General features: G+C 42.0%; 1 protein-coding gene across 3 annotated transcripts in view; it reads right to left on the reverse strand.

The window, feature by feature from the left end:
* Positions 1-4,583: 4,583 nt before the first annotated feature.
* The window catches only part of mdfic (MyoD family inhibitor domain containing), a 53,446-nt gene continuing 41,894 nt past the window's right edge, over positions 4,584-16,135 (reverse strand). For all 3 annotated transcript variants that reach the window (XM_085386600.1, XM_085386599.1, XM_085386598.1), the window contains exons 6-7: positions 10,988-11,368; positions 4,584-6,602 (exon numbers count right to left, since the gene is read on the reverse strand). In XM_085386600.1, coding sequence (XP_085242726.1) covers positions 6,352-6,602; positions 10,988-11,368 — 632 coding nt within the window. In that variant the 3' untranslated portion in view covers positions 4,584-6,351. The remainder of the gene's footprint in view (positions 6,603-10,987; positions 11,369-16,135) is intronic.

A 16,135-nucleotide genomic window follows, 5' to 3' on the forward strand; every position in this document is an offset into this window, starting at 1 on the left:
GATTTAAAAAGCAGCCAATGTCCTCCAGAAACCCTGAAAAAACTATTGCTCAAGAGCACTTCAAAACTTTACAAGTGAGATATAAGTTTTTAATGGCAGTAACCTTCTAATACACCAATACTTCTAAAAGTAGTTTCCTAACAATGCTCATTAGTGCAACTATCAAGTATTTTGTCTAGACAATCCAAGCTGAATTAACCATGTAGCAGGGAATAGCTTTGTTTTGCCCTGCAGGTGGGTGTTCCTGTAATGATGTGACGTCACGTGAATGAATAGCTGTATTGATTTTAGAATCCATTACCAAAAATGCCACAATGTGACAATGCAGGTAATTTTTCTGATGTACTGAGGATGCAAAAAATTACACATGCTGACAGTTATTCTATCCGTATGATTACCTTTAATGGCACACAACACAATATTATAAATATGGTAAAATTAATCACCTCGAATGGTAACTGCCATGTAATGATGCCTATTATGCATCCTATATATTGACAAGAGAACATGGGGGTGGGGGGAAGTATCCACATTTTCTGCTGTTTTCTTTCTTTTTTAAAATAATTGATGTTCCACCTAGGGGGGAAAAAAAACAAGTCGAATAAAGACACCCCTTCTCATCCAGTTTAATTAGTCATATTATTCAAAATTATAAAATGGTTAATATCTTATCAGTGTTCAACTCTCAGGTCTACCTCTGATATGAAAATGAACCAAGCAAAAACACCATTAATGTTCCCATCTGTTTTTTTCCCCCCAACCTCATCATATACAGAAACAGCAAAAGCAATAATTTGTTCTCATGGCCGAGGGCAGGAGACTTTCATTTTCTGAGTGAAAGAGTATCCCACCCAATTGAGCAGAAAAAAAGGGATGGATGGATGGATGGCTCAATACACGGCTAGACAGAGGAGGTGGCCAGAGCCTCATTCTAATTTATTTAATACTGTAAAAGAAATGACCTTGAGATCACAGAAGTGCTGAATTTCTCCCCAGACGGCAAACAGAAACAATGGAGCAGTCCTAATTGTGACATTACAATCCAGCACACAGCGAGCGATCAGAGGGGGATTGATTAGAGGAGTAGAAAGGTGGAAGACTGTCTGAAAAGGTCACTGCGCACTCTACCTGGAGTTTTTAATATTTCCAGCCTCTCACCCTCTCTGTAAACGTGGAAAAAAAGAAAAGAAAAAGTACAACTCCTGCGTGATTACAGACTTTCTGGATAGCAATATTTTCCCCAACGCATTAGTGAAATAAGATGGTAATTTCCTGGGGCCAGGGTGTATCCAGGCAGAAAATGATAAAAGGAACTAAAGACAGAATTGAAAGGGGAGTCTCTTCCTCTCTGTTCTACCAGCAGAGGGGCTGATGTGGAGGTTAATTGAGGGGTTAACAGGGGGTGGTGTTGGCTGAAGGTCAAACTGCTATTCCAGTCAGCAGGAGGTCCCTGCTCCCCGGCGACCTCGCTGAGTGTTGTTGGCCATGTTTCCATGTTAACGCTGTAATGCTGATCCCAGGCTGGCACCCTCACTAATAGAGAAAAGACCAGAGGGGAAAGACTGTGCGACACAGAGAGGGTAAAGGGCAGAGGGTAACCAATGTGGCCACCACAAAACTCACACGTTGTTTCAGCTTCTAGTCATTCCACAAGGAAAAGGAAAATGCATAATGACTGGCTGGACTAATTAAAACATTTATCTAATGGAATCTGTTGTTATTGTTGTTGGAACATATCTGACTAGCATGTAGTCAGGCCTGGATCAGGTGACCCTGAATTTTCCCTTGCTTACAATACAACCGGCCTAGGCTGCTGGGGTTTTTCCATGATGCACTGACGGTTTGTTTTTCATTTACCTTTTTTAGTCTCTAGTGGCATTTGTCCCGTCTCCCTCACCTCACCTCCAACCGGTCACAGCAGACGGCTGCTCCTCCCCTTCCTGCTGGAGGTTCCTTCTTGTTAAAAAGGGAGTTTTTTCCCTCCCACTGTCGCCAAGGGGCTGCTCATGTGGAGTCTTCTGATTGCTGTGTATTATTTTAGGGTCTTTACTAGGGATGGGTATCATTTAGGTTTTATCCGATACCGGTGCCAAACCAGTACTTTTGAAACGGTGCCGGTGCTCAAACGGTGCTCGAACCGGTGCTTAATCAATGGAAAACACAAACTTTGTCCTAAAACCTCTCATGTTTAGCGGTTTTTTTGTAAAAAGTTAACAATGTTAGTCTTCTCTGCAGCTATAGGGCATATGGTATCGCTCTTGGCTGGAAGCAGTGCTTAAACAATGGAAAAACACAAACTTTGTCCATAAACCTCTCATGTTTAGCTGTTTTCCACTTTTTCTTTGGTCATTTTCGCCTTTTTTGCCAGGGTGAAGGGAGTATCTGCCATCAAACAAGAAGACAGCCGCATGTAGCTATGACTGTGTTTGCTAGTTCACCTTACATGCATTAATGTAATAACGTGGTTAGCCTACTCAACGTAAATTACACACGAACAACATTAAGCTACTCACGCAGAGAAGAACGGCTGCTGCTGCCATCATCATCATCATCCGTCATCATTACTGCTACACTGGCAGGGCTAGGGGCCAGGACTCTCCTCTTCGGGTTCTTGGGGGATGTTGCTAACTCCGGGTCCGATAACAGGCACCAAACCCGCAGTAGATGCGCTCGGTCTTGCAGCAAGCTATCAAATACGGTGCATTTCTAGGCTTTAAAAAAAAAAAAAAAAATGTGTCGCCAGGTGTTTCATCAGATTCGAGGTGTTACTTCCTTTGCACAGTATCACCTTAAAGCACTTGTTGCAGGCTGCTGAGTTTGCATCTTTTACTGTGAAGTACAGCCAGACTTTTGACCGCTTCGCCTTGGGCATTTTTAATCTGTAGCTCTGCTCTAAAAGAACGTACATACCTGGGCCCAATTACTATCCTTGGAAAGGTAAAATGATTGGCTAGAATCCAAAGTGTATCACAGCTCAGGAAAAAAAGCACCGAAATGTGCGCTGCTTTTCGGTCTGGTTACTACCGTTTATGTCAGAACCGGTGTCATTACCGGTACCCATCCTTTACCTTATAATATAAAGCACCTTGATGCAACTAATGTTGTGATTTTGCACTTAATAATTAAATTTTCAATACAATTTAACAACACAAAACTGTATACAAATAAATATAACACATTTTAATGATTAAAATACATTGTGTTTTTATTTATTTTAATCATTAAAATGTGTTATATTTGGTCACATGGAAAAAGTTATCCACTGTTCCGTTTATCAAAATTTCAAAGAATTAAACTGAAACCATTTCAAAAATGGGTTTCAGTAAATGGGAGCTCCTTAGAAAGTGTTCATTTCTAAAATGCTACAGTCTGTTCAAGTTAAATGTAGCTCTCTAAACCCTTGAAAAAGCAGATTGTGAATGTCTGTGATATGGTAAATGCTTTAAAAACAAACACAAAATTGCCAAATTATGTGAATGAATCATGCAAGTGGCCCTGATTTTAGATTCACAATTTGTCCAAGACTAGCCACACCAGTAAAATCTAAAGGTCACCTGATCTAAAAAAGAAGTCCCCAGTGTTCAGTCACAAGATCTACAGGTAACCATTGCATTGTGCTTTGAATCTACACTCAGAAAAAGACGCAAATATTAACCTCCTTGGTAAGCACACTTTTGCTTTCCAGTGATTATACAGGCAAAGACAAGGCCATGTGGAATAAAGTCCTCTGGAGGAAGTTTTTGGCTGCAGTTACATTACAGTACAGGGGACAAACTTTAAACCACATTTGAAACATGCACAGTCACCACCAGCAACAATATTGTAGCTGAAATTGATTTCCCCAAGTCAGTTTGTGCGTGTCAATAGGACAAGTGTTACTTAAGACACCTGCTGCAGCAGAAACCAGAGCTGAGTTGGTTTGGTGTTCATTGTGTGGTATTTATCTGTGGACTATGTCAGTTGAGGACAGCTGGGGATTTTCCTTTGTAAAATTTCTAATAATAGTAAAAAAAAAAAAAAAAAAAAAAAAAAAAAGTGACACTAGCTTAACAGTTAGACATTGGTAACTTGGCTAGTTTTTTGGCAAGCTCTTCGGCTAGTTCTCCATTTAGTGTTGACACACCACTGATTCATCCCTTGAGTTGGTCTATTTTTTATGCTTGAATGATTCATAAGTCAGTGCTGAGTGGCTTAAAAAAAAACAAACAAAAAAAACATACCTCTGAAAATGGTCAAGTCCAAGGACTGGACTGGAAAGGAGTGAAAAACCAACCAATGTCCTAAAAAACTGGAAAACTATTGCCCAGGACCACTATTTTTTTTTTTTTTTTAATTACAAGAATGTCTGGCTCCTTGGACGCAAAATATGAGGAAATGGGTGGTGAGTCAGAACAATGTGCCAAACACGCCTTTACAAAAGACTCAAACATGTGAAATGAAGGCAGACCTGTTCGTCACATGTTGCACAACTGGAATATGATAAAGAGCTGGCGCACATAAAAGTCGTGTTTTTTAGAAAAAGAAGATCAAAACAATCATCATTTTAAGTAAAGTTTTATTTAAAAAAAAAAAAAAAACTTTCATTGAAATTCAAGGTATTGGAAGACAATTAAATGAGCTGATGTATCCAGATGGAAATGGAAAGAATCAAGGAAAAAAGCACAACATAAAGCATAACAGTATTGTGCAAGACGACGACTACATACTGTATACTTTTTTTTTTTTTAAATTTAAAGATAAATTCTTCACATTATCTATATAGTGTTTTCTTGACACTCCTTAGCCTGTAACAAACTCCTGCTTTGAGTTAATCATAAACATGAAAATGAGGTTTACTTTCTGCACATTATCTACTGAAGAGGTGCCCATCCAGCCTCTTTATACACATAACAGTGTGCCATTAAGACGAGCCGTACATGACAGCACATTATCTTTGATGCCATTAGGAAGGGACCATTTTTATTTTTTTGTTACCATTTAGTAAGCAGTGCTAATGAGGGCCAGCTTTAAGCATCACCACTTAAACAACATCAAAGTGGATCTCCAAGACAAGAAAATGACTCTGCTGGTGATTCACTACAAACTCATCTCGAGATACACAGAATTAAGGACGAGAAAAAAAAGAGAGAGAGAAGGAAACTGCTTTTACCCTGCTTTGGTTTACAATTTCTAAAAAAAATGACAGTTCATGATAACATTTTTTTCCCCCCAGTCTCTGGGCTTGATACCCAAAAGCGGCTTAAGTGGCAACTAGGGTCACCATTTTTAATTTCTTATCACAGACCTCATGAACAGAGTGCAGTTCAACAAGTCATACTTCCACAGTATGAATGCAAAATAGCATCAAATAAAAGGCCGGCTAAGCCTATTCATTGACAGCTAACATTAGAGGAGGACTCTCATAGAAATAAAAGCTAAACGCATTGTACATCTTATTGGAGATTATTAAGAGCTTCTTGATATAAAAAATGCAAGTAACTGCACTGTATTTCCAGTAAACCCAAGGCTTCAAACACTGCCAAATCAGGTGTGAGATGACACTTTTTAGTGAAATAATCCATCCCAACCATTAAAACACCTGGTAAAATATTGCAGACAATTACGACCCTCTGTATAAAATAATAAACGTTTCCAGCATTTACAAAATGCTTAAAATAAAAATGTAATGTCACCCTTACCTTCAGTGGCAGAAAGTAGCAGATAATGGGAAGTCCTGATTCACCTTAAACATTTCACCAGTTTCAACTGTTCTACAGTACTACAGTAGATATGTCTATATAGAAGTCTGTCTCGCCGAAATACAGTATGCAATGAAGAATATATGAACCATCACATAAAGTTTTTACAGTGTTGTAAAGACTGCAAACCTAAGTTTCTGATAATAAAAAAAAAACAAAGTATTTAAAATGAAAACAGAATAAATGTTATTTTGTAAATGCAACATGTCGGTCACCAAAATGACTAAAAAGAGGCAAGATGTGATACAATTAGACAGCATTCCTGATGTAACAATCGAATCTCTACTATACTGCTTTTAGCAACAGATGGAATACTTACAATACACTGAAGATTTAACTGACGAGTTCATATATCTGGATGGTTTAGATGGAGAAGCCCAGTGTTGAAATCCATCTTTCAAAGCATGCTGTACAAACCAGGCTAGTTTGCACATACTGAAAAGTCAGGCACACAAAAAATAGGACCTTCACGAAAACATATGCCAACCACCGTGCACACTTTCTCCTCTATCCTTTGCAGAATTCTAAAGTAGCAGCAGCAGCAGCAGCTTCCTTCTAATACTTTCATTCGGGGTCTTGCTTATCGCCCTGGTCCACACCAACACGGGCCTGTCTATGTGGGGAAGCAGATGCCGCAGCACTCCATGCAGATTTCCAGGCAATCTGAGGACTCGCAGCAAGCATCCATTATGCCACAGTCCATGTCACAAGGGCAGTTGCAGTCGTCGCCCAGATCGTCGGTGCAGCAGCAGCAGCAGCAAACCTCTGATGTGCATGCGCCGCATGAGGCCTGGGCCACCACCATGTTGCAAAGCGTCAGGAACTCACAGAAAAGGCAGGCCAAGATGCAGTGAACGCAGCAGTCTGGGTCCAAGCAGGGGTGACAAATAAATCAGTCACAAATCACACACAAAGATAAGGAAAAAACTAAAAAACTAAAATTAAAGCATAAATATTTCCAACTGTGGTGGGGGAAAACTGTGTATAGAGAGTAAGTGAGTGATGCATGCTCAGCAGGCTGACAGGTGGAACACAATACGCATATGGCAAACAGAAATAAAAGAAAACATCCAAAGAAATCAATTTACCTCTGCAGTTTTGATTAAGAGAATTGCTAAGCAATTGTGGCATTATCATGCAAACTGCTGGGCTGATCAAACAAAGATGATTAGCAAGAGTCCAAGAGTCCCTGCCTGGCAACTAGGTGAATTAATGCTTCCAATGCCAGCACCTCTGATTAACATTTAACCACCTCGCAGGAACTCTTTACGTGGCCGGTGGAAACTTTCGGCTTGCTGTTCAACAGCAGCCTCAGCAGTCTTCAACTTACTAATGTGTCCATTAAGAATCATAAGTGTCATTTTGAAAGGCCAAATGAGTTACATGTTTCACTGTACAGTTCACAGTGACAGTTTGTTTGTATGTAAGAGATCTAGTGAAGGTAATTTAAACTTATTGACAGAACATAATATTTGGCAGTGTCTCAAACCAAAGACTCTGTCAGAGTATCCCCAGAATGTTCAAATCTCTGATCAAACCCGTCAGTTATTGTCATTAGTTTTGAGCATATAGTCGTGTTAGAATCCCTGAAATTCTCTGAAGTGCTTGAAATGATCTGAGGAGCTCTTGTACCTGGAGCAGCTCTAAGAGGCAGTCGATGCGACTGAGCAAGCTGGGTAAAGAAGGCAGCAGGTTAAAAACAACATTGTAGCTCCGACTTGATTACTGTCTGTTTTGTTGCTATCTGATTATCTCATCCGCACATTTGAAGAACATGTTGTCAACAAGTTATACAATACAGGAGAGGTGGTCTTGTTTCCTGATCTGAAATGAACTAAAACTTGTCTTTTAATTAGAGCTGGAATTACTTTCTTCCAAAAAAGAAAAGAAGAAGAAAATCCAAAATAAAACTGTCCAGGTGAGGTTGAACACAGATCAATGATTGTTTAGCCATGCCTATATGTTATCCTTGGTCAACCTTCCCCACACTAAAACCTCTGGTCGTTGCATCCAACTCACTAAACCATACTGAACATCCTTCTGTAAGTGCACCTGGCAGACACTCCTTGCAGCTGTCTCCTTTCTGAACCAAGGCCAGCGCAGCGCCCCTGCTTTGGAGTGTTAAAAAGACATGATGTGGATGGATGCAGAAAAATAGCATTACAAACAGGGCTCATTTGCATAACTTTCATCAGCCCATCTTGAGCTGTCAGAAGGGGCTGTTACTGATTGGGTTAGAGGGAAAGCGAAAGGAGGAGAGTGTGGAGGACGGAATTGGAAGCTGAGGGCCTCTGAATGCTCATGTTTGATTAATCAAAGTAGAGGGTTTTTTTTTTTCTCCCCCCTAATTTTGCACTGCTAAGGGCTGCGGAGCTGACCAGAAGCGCTAGCTGACTGCGATACAAACAAGATAAAGAAGGGAACATGAAACGAGAAAGCGCGGCTGTACATGTGAGGGTGCCTGAAGTTCGAATGCATCTTATTATCCTTATCTGAGGCCATAACACTGGCAGTAATGGAAGATGCATGAGAATAAATCTTTCAGTATTAAACATGTGGGGTGGACATGCAGTAAGCTGCTACTGGCCAGAATGTGGTTTTGCTTCATAGACCTTTTTTTTTTTTTTTTATGCTGGCATGCGCTGTAAGTGTACTGCCATCCGAGTTCTGCAAAATGCCAGTGAGAGCAATAAACACTGCTCGGCCACAGCTTCAAAGTTCAACCTAACAAACTCTGAAGGACCCAGAGGGTATAGCCATGCCAGCATTCGGAATGTAACAGCAGACTGTGAATACGATACAAACACAGTACATAGGCATTAGGCAGTGGCCAGCCAGCTCAGCTATTCACTTGGATGTATAATTCAGCACCAGCGATTAGTCTGTATCTTATAGAAGCCAGCAAGGAGGAAGGGAAAAGTGGTGGGGGTCATATACTGTACACAAGAGAGCTGGACGCAAGGCACATCTCCATGAAAAACAGAGAGAGACAGAGAGGCAGACAGAGACAGAGTGAAACCAAGCAACAGACAGACAAGAGCAGCATACACTGACAATGTTGCTGTTTAATGTCAGTGAGCGGAGATGAAGCCCAGAGTTTGCAGGGCCAAAAAAACAGCGCCCGGCGCCTCTGAGGAAATAGTATGAGACATCTGGAAAGCTGACATCAAAAAAAGGGGAGCGGCATGACACAAAACAAGCTGGATGGGCCTCAGAGCGGCAAGCTGTGCAAAACATTCAAACTCACAAAGAGGCAAGCGAGAGGGCAAGAGAGCCGGGCAGTCAGGAGGCGGAGAGAGAGAGAAAGAGTGATCAGACAAAGCCTTGGTGGCCACGCGAATGCACAGAAGGCACACTTGGGTAAAGGAGGCAGAGGATGTGGGCCGGATAGTCAATGTCCACCACATGCACGTAAAAGCAGGTCTGTTTATTAATGCATGACTGAGGGGGGTAAAAAAGTCAAAGGTAGAGGACTACAGCTTACAAAAACACACGCAAACACTTTCAAGTTTATAGCTTAGGGAAGTTTTTAACAATGCGCTCACAACCCTGGCATGAAATCTCTAAATGAAGCGGCTGAAGCGGCTTGGAGACGTTAACCGATTACACACAGTTCACAAAAAAATAGAAACATAAACCCGATGACAAGAGTCGAGACACCCCACCTCGCTAAACAAAAGCAGCGTGCTAAATGACTCCTCAAAAGCTGTTATCACAGATTGGCTACGGTGCCAACGGCGCGTGCCAAGAAACACAGAGAGAAACAGAATCCCCAGAGCTAGTTCCTGCTAGCTTACGCCTTTTATTTCCTGTGTTCGGGGGGCTGTTTAGGAGGCTAATTTCACAGGCAAACAGATTATGTTAATCCGTGTAAACATTCAAACACAACAGCTTGGCTCTTTTCCGGGGGGAAATAAATAGTTGAGAGCGAACATATTGATTCTGAGAGCTCTCACGCCTGCAAATAAGCAACACAAAAGCCATAATGAGACTTGTTGAGCAGCTGTTTTTGTTTTTTTGTTTTTTTTAACTCCCTGCCCACTCTCTTGCTTTTGTTCTTTACCAATTAAGATGTTGAAAACATGATGCGTCTAGAATATCTCTTGGCAGATGGATCGCACCTTTACCTGCACGGTGCATGTGCGTGAGTGCCTTCATCAATCTGCGCACATATTTCACATACAGACAAATGAAAAGGACCACTTTGCTCTTACATCTCTACCTGACCACTATGAATCTTGTTTTTTGGGGGGGGGGGGGGGGGGTGAGCAAATCCTCACATAAAAACAGTAAATCCGCAAAGGCCATGTTGGATGAATAAAGCAGGAATTGCCTATCTACTTGAACAAAAATAAGCCTAAACACTGATATTCTATGAGCTACAGAAAGATAGAACACATGGAAGTCCACAAAGTACAGTAGCTGGAGAAAGGGTCGAGGGTGGGGGTGGATGAGGCCCTGTTAATGAGGGCAATGGTGCTGCTGACGGGATGTAGGGAGAGCCAAAAAGGTACCAGAGAGGTGTGAGGGGCCGTGAGGGGCCCGGAGGAGGCTGGTTATGACTTAATGGGCACCCCGTGCTCTCCGGCCTCGTTAGACGGTCACACCTATCTCCACAATGGAAAAGGACCGGGCAGCCGCCTTCATTACTGGACTCACCTCAGCATTGCACCTGACAAAGTGACGGCTTCCCTGCATGGCAAACGGACTCTCTGGCTTGTTGTTAAAGAAAATAAAAGCCACAGGGGCGAGATGAGACGGCATTTGCTTGACGGGAGTGATAAATATGAGAGGTCACGCACCACCATCATTAAAAGGTGAGAGGAGGCAAGAATGTATTATCAATATCTTGTTAGGTATTATTTCATGCGCACCTGCGAAGAATACGCCCATTTTGTTTGATGGTGAGACTACAGATTAGGGGATACTCCATCACAAGTCTAAACCTAAACCAGGTCAGAGAGGATATTTACAGTTTCCTGGAAGTGGGCAGTACAGAAAATTCCTTTTTAATTGTTTCTGAACTCGTGATTTTATAAATTGGTATAATGATTGGTGTGCTTTTTTATTTAAGGGTGAGGGTTCTCTATAACGTTCTTCATTGAACCATGCAGCTTAAACCATTCCTGCTACATAACAAGGTAAGATAAGAGGGGAAGAAGCATACAAGCAGTAAAGTTTCAGAAATGTTAGTATTGGTTAAAAAAAAGTGCAGCAGTGTGTCACTAACTTGAGTATGGAGGCGTTACCTTCAGGTAAAGGAGGTTTCTGCGACCCTGTTGAACTCCCTTTGCTGCGTCGGCTGCTGTCGCTGTTCACTGACAGGCTGGACCGCAATTTTCTCTGCATCCTCTGCGACACAGGCGTGGATGGTTGCTTTCTGGGCTGCTCTGTCATTGGAGTAGCAGTCGCTGCCCCCGAGCCAGGACGTGACCCGCCCGTGGCGTTCGTGCTGATGGTTGCACCGCAGGAACACGTCCGCGTGGCCTGTGATCCGCCGGGGTGGATTCCGTTACCGTTACTCAGCACGGGTGTGCCAGCAGTGCTATGGTGAAAGCCATTTTGATCCTTGGCAGTGTCTTCTTCAGCAGTTTCCGTGGGCACTGGCTTAGACTCAGACTGGGGTTGAGCTGGTCAGAAGAGAAAAGATATTAGTTCTACTGTTTTTAAGTAAAGAGCTGGGTGTGTGTGGATTTAGTACAATTAAAGTACTTCATGGTCAGTGTAAAGTGATGAAAGTTGTAGTATATTTGATTCATCAAACTCATCTGCAAGCTAAGGCTTTTAATATAAAACAAAAACACACTGCTTGAAATTGCAAATATACACTCTCTCTAGAGACTGAAGGAACATTTCTTAATCAGAGCAAAGCATCAAGTCAGTTGATCTGGTCAATTAAGAACAGAGGGGGTTGTCAATCAGTTTTAGCTGCTGATAGGTGCACTCGATGGGCAGCAATGGGACAACCACAAAGTTGGAATGGTTTGGAGGCCACTGACATTTTTCGCTCCTCATCTTTTCTGGTGGTTTTTTCCACTAGTTTTGCATTTGGTCAGTGTCACTGCTGGCAGAATAACGCGATATAGGACCATACAGAAGTTACTACCATACAGGTAGTCCACATCAATACGTGCCATGGCCAGAAAGTTGCTGTGTCTCCCAGCACAGTCTCAAAAGCATGGAGAAGATTCCAGGAGACAGGTGGTTACCCTAGGAGAGCTGAACAAGGCCGTAGAAGGCTTTTAATCCATCACCAGCCCGATGTCCTTTAGTGGACCTTGAGCTCATTGCTTGGTCCTGTGCTCACTGCCCAGCACTGTGGAGCCCAACTGGCATTTGCCATAGAATACCAGAATTGGCATTGGTGACCTATACGCGAGACACGAAAGGCTCTGGAGAAGCTGTGGAGAACATTACGGTGCCTGTAACATCTTTCAGCATGACCAGTTTGGTGGGGGTCAGTGATCATCTTGGGAGGCATATCCACGGAGGCACGGACCTCTACAGGCTAGGCAACGGCACCTGACTGACACCAGCTATAAGGAAAGATTCCTTGGAGCCACTGTCAGACTGGTGCAGTGGATCTTGAGGTCCTCCTGATGCACAACAATGCCACACCTCATGTGGTGAGGGCATGGAGGCAGTTCATGGAGGATAAAGGAATAGATACCATTGACTGGTTCCCCACGCTCACCTGACCTAAATCCAAAGAACACCTCTGAGACATCATGTTTCAGTCCATGGACTAGCATGCTGCATCATTTTTCACTTTGCTTTTGGTGTCTTTGAATTCAGCCCTCTGTGGGTTTACAATTATAATAAGCATCCTTTCATTCCCAACACATTACCCAGACCATATCGGCACAGATACCCGGCATGATTTTTTTCCCCCACTGAGATATGATGTGTTTTCAGAGTGTCCCTTTTTAAGTGTATTTTTAAGCTGAATGTAGAGGATGAAAGAAAGAAAACAAAACTACAAAATAAGAGAGATGTATTAGTTTACTTTAATAACTTATGTTTTCCAGGTTTTTTTTTAATGCTTCTGAATTCCCTTTTACCTAACTTCATTTTTGCTGTTAGAGAACTTGCAATCTCAGCACCTTGCACTTCATATATTTTATTCGCTTATAAAGTCACCGTAGCCTGCGAGTTTCACTTCTTACAAAGCAACTACAGTAATGGAGACACGCCATTCTAAGCTAAATCACTCTCAGCAAACCGTGCCACCATTCCCTAACATGATAAAAATCGATCACACGGCAAACATTTCAACTTGGAATCAAAAAGAGAGGAGCGGCGAACTTTATATGTGACAGGATCACAAAAGCCCCCGCTGCAGGCAGACGAGACAGTCGTTGGAGCCGTACCTCGGTGAGTTTAGACAGTGCGAGAGAGATTAATACAGTAAAAAGAGAAAGACAGCTTGTGATAGTGTACATATACAAAATGGCTGCTGTCTACAATAGTAATGATCTCCTCTCCTGTGAAAGCTCCGAGATGGCCTCGACGAGCCTTTCTAAGAGCACGCGTGACAGCCGCAGAAAGTCGGGAGACAGCGACCTGTCTGATAAGAGAGAAGAGGAAGGATACGAGTGAGCAAAGGCGGTGGCATTTCCCTGAGAAGAGCACCTGCACATTCAGCTCTACTGGGAGCTACTCCTACATTACCTTCGCTCCACATCAGAGCCACTTTGCATGTGCACTTGCAGCAAGATTTTGTGAATTATTCATCTCTCTCTTTTTTTTTTTGAGTTTGTCTGTGTGAACCCTACTTATTCTTTTCCCCCCCTCAATGTAATACTTTCTTTATATACATTGAAAATATAACATCTTGACAACCAAACTTGAATTCTGCCTTATTCAGCTACTGCTTAAGGATGTTTAACATGCAGGGCTGTTTAACAGTTACACAGCTGTCCAAAAATATATCTATATATAAATAAATAAAATCAACAAGTTTCCAAAGTGGATGCAAACATAAAATTTAATGTGACTCTGGTAATTTCTTTCCATCTCTATTTTCTTTCTGTCAGCTCACCAACAAGTGCAATTACGGTTAACAAGAGTCGGAGAGAGTGTGGGAATCGGGCCTTGCGCTTTTTAACAACACATCACCCTGGGAGAGGCCGGACGTGAATGTGGATGTAAAACAAAGCAATTAAATACACACTCTGGGTTTCGCCTTCCCCTCATTCGGGCTTCTGCATGCTGCCTCGATAAACAAATATAGACTTGAGGGATCAGGATTCCATGCAATTTGAATTAGACAACTGGGTAGCGCACGATAGAATTCATTATGCAGTGATTTAAGACCAGGTTGATGGATTTTCTTCTCCAAAAAGACAAAAGCCTTGCAGCCTGCCCATGACAATGTGGGGGGAAGAGACTGAAGCCTAACAAGGAGGCTCGGAGCAGGGGCTATATTTGTTGCTGTTTTTTCCAGCTTTACCCCTGACAGCTGTAACTTGCTACATTTTTCACTCATTTTAATATATGTATCCTGTATTTTATTCCACTGTGTCTTTTTAAAAAAAAAATCTTTTCAGGAAGAAGGCTAGAAAACACAGCGAGTCAGGTCTGCAGCACATCAAGACACCAGTACTCACTTGGGTGGCCAAGATGGTGACTTCACCTTCCCACCAAGATGTTTTCCTTTAAACCAGAGTCTGTCTGTGTATTATAAGACCTGTTAGATTTCTTTAACATACATTTCCATACATAAATTGCAATTATTAATTTAGCTAATGTGTGATGCTGATGTCCCCGTTGCACCTATTACGCGCCAGTGCCTGCCCACCCCCCTCCTTTTTTTGGTATTATCGTGGGTGGATAGTGCTACGCTAACAAAGAAAGCGAAGTGTTGAATCACTCATAATCTGTGAAAACAGTATCATGTCACAGTTATCTTAATCTGCTTAAGTGACAGTCACACAGCAGTCAACCTTTTTTCTTTGGGTGCTTTTTTCCCCCCGACTTTCACAAAGCAGCTCATTAACCAACTATTTTAATCTGCAAGCATCACAAACCAGACTGCAAACATTCAAATTTGATGAATCCAAAATCACTATCTAATCTAAAAACACATCCAGAAACTTAATCAGAAACACAGCCTTACCATTCACACTGGCCTCAGTTTGTTCCTAACTGATTAACTCCTCGTATACATCAAGATTTATTGACAGCTGACAACTAGATTAATGGGGAAACCCCGGTTTGCCCACTGTATCACTGCAGATTCATAGTAATCTACCTGTCTGAGTATGTAGTCAGAGAACAGAGAACTCCAGTGGAGTTTGCCATGTGTCTTGTTTAAGCAAAGTAGCCACATGGACTTGCACATATAAACACACATTCACGCACAAACTGCACTGGCGGGCATAATTACCTTTTCCTTTTGAGAAAGCAAAGCTTTCAATTTGGCAAAATATAAATAGCTATTAACTCATTCACTGCCAGCCATTGGCAGTGAATGAGTTAAGAAACCACCATATATAAAAAAAAAAGAAAAAAAAAAAGAAAAGTATATTAGAGGCGATTTGGGTTTCTGACACACTGTGGAGAAATATAACATTTAGTCTGAGGGGGTTGTGCTCTTCAGTGGCAGGTTCCTGAATAGTCTTTGCACAGTTGCAGTCGTTATTTTTATCCTGATGAACGCGGTGGCCGAGATTAATGGACGCGATGGAGCAATATTCATAATCATTGATCATAATAATGGTGGTACTGTCAGAGATGGCAGTGACAGACTTGTACAGTCACATGAGACAAATGAAGAGATAATGAGGAAACGCAGAAATACACTACGTTTGAATTTGTGCTACTCTGGAATCAGAAACTTTCAGTGCGTGTGACTTACAGCAAAAGTAAACTCTAAAGCATATTATCTACTACCTCCTACACACCATTCAGCTTGGCGTGCACTGTAAACACACAATACAACACAACAGACTGAGGAAAGAGCCATCGTTTATCAAGTCAACTCCTGTGAACCCTATTGAAGTGCAAACCATCCAGTGTGCATTCAACTTCTTTCACACAATATTCAGCTTTTAGCATTTCAAGGTAATGCGATGCTGTTGTGACGTTTCTGAACCCACGCTTTGATTCCACATCCAAGGTACAAATGTAAGCTGAGTCTGCTGATAAATCCTGACAGAGCAACACAGGCTCACCGCTAATACACCGCTCCGCTAACACAGCAGGAAACAAATCCCATGAAGTTTGAAAAGAACGTACAAGTTGTGCATTTGTTACAACATTGCAGCAAAGCATCCGAAGGTGTCCTAAGAGATCCACATGCACACTTTAATAGGCTGTATGTCCAGTTCTTCCCTCCAAACAAAGTTTAAATACAAGCACACACACACACACACACACACACACACACACACACA

The sequence above is a fragment of the Rhamphochromis longiceps genome, linkage group LG17 (assembly GCF_057381845.1).
Source record: "Rhamphochromis longiceps isolate RC_006_pf linkage group LG17, R_longiceps_female_GT1.1, whole genome shotgun sequence".
In the NCBI taxonomy this organism is placed as follows: domain Eukaryota; kingdom Metazoa; phylum Chordata; class Actinopteri; order Cichliformes; family Cichlidae; genus Rhamphochromis; species Rhamphochromis longiceps.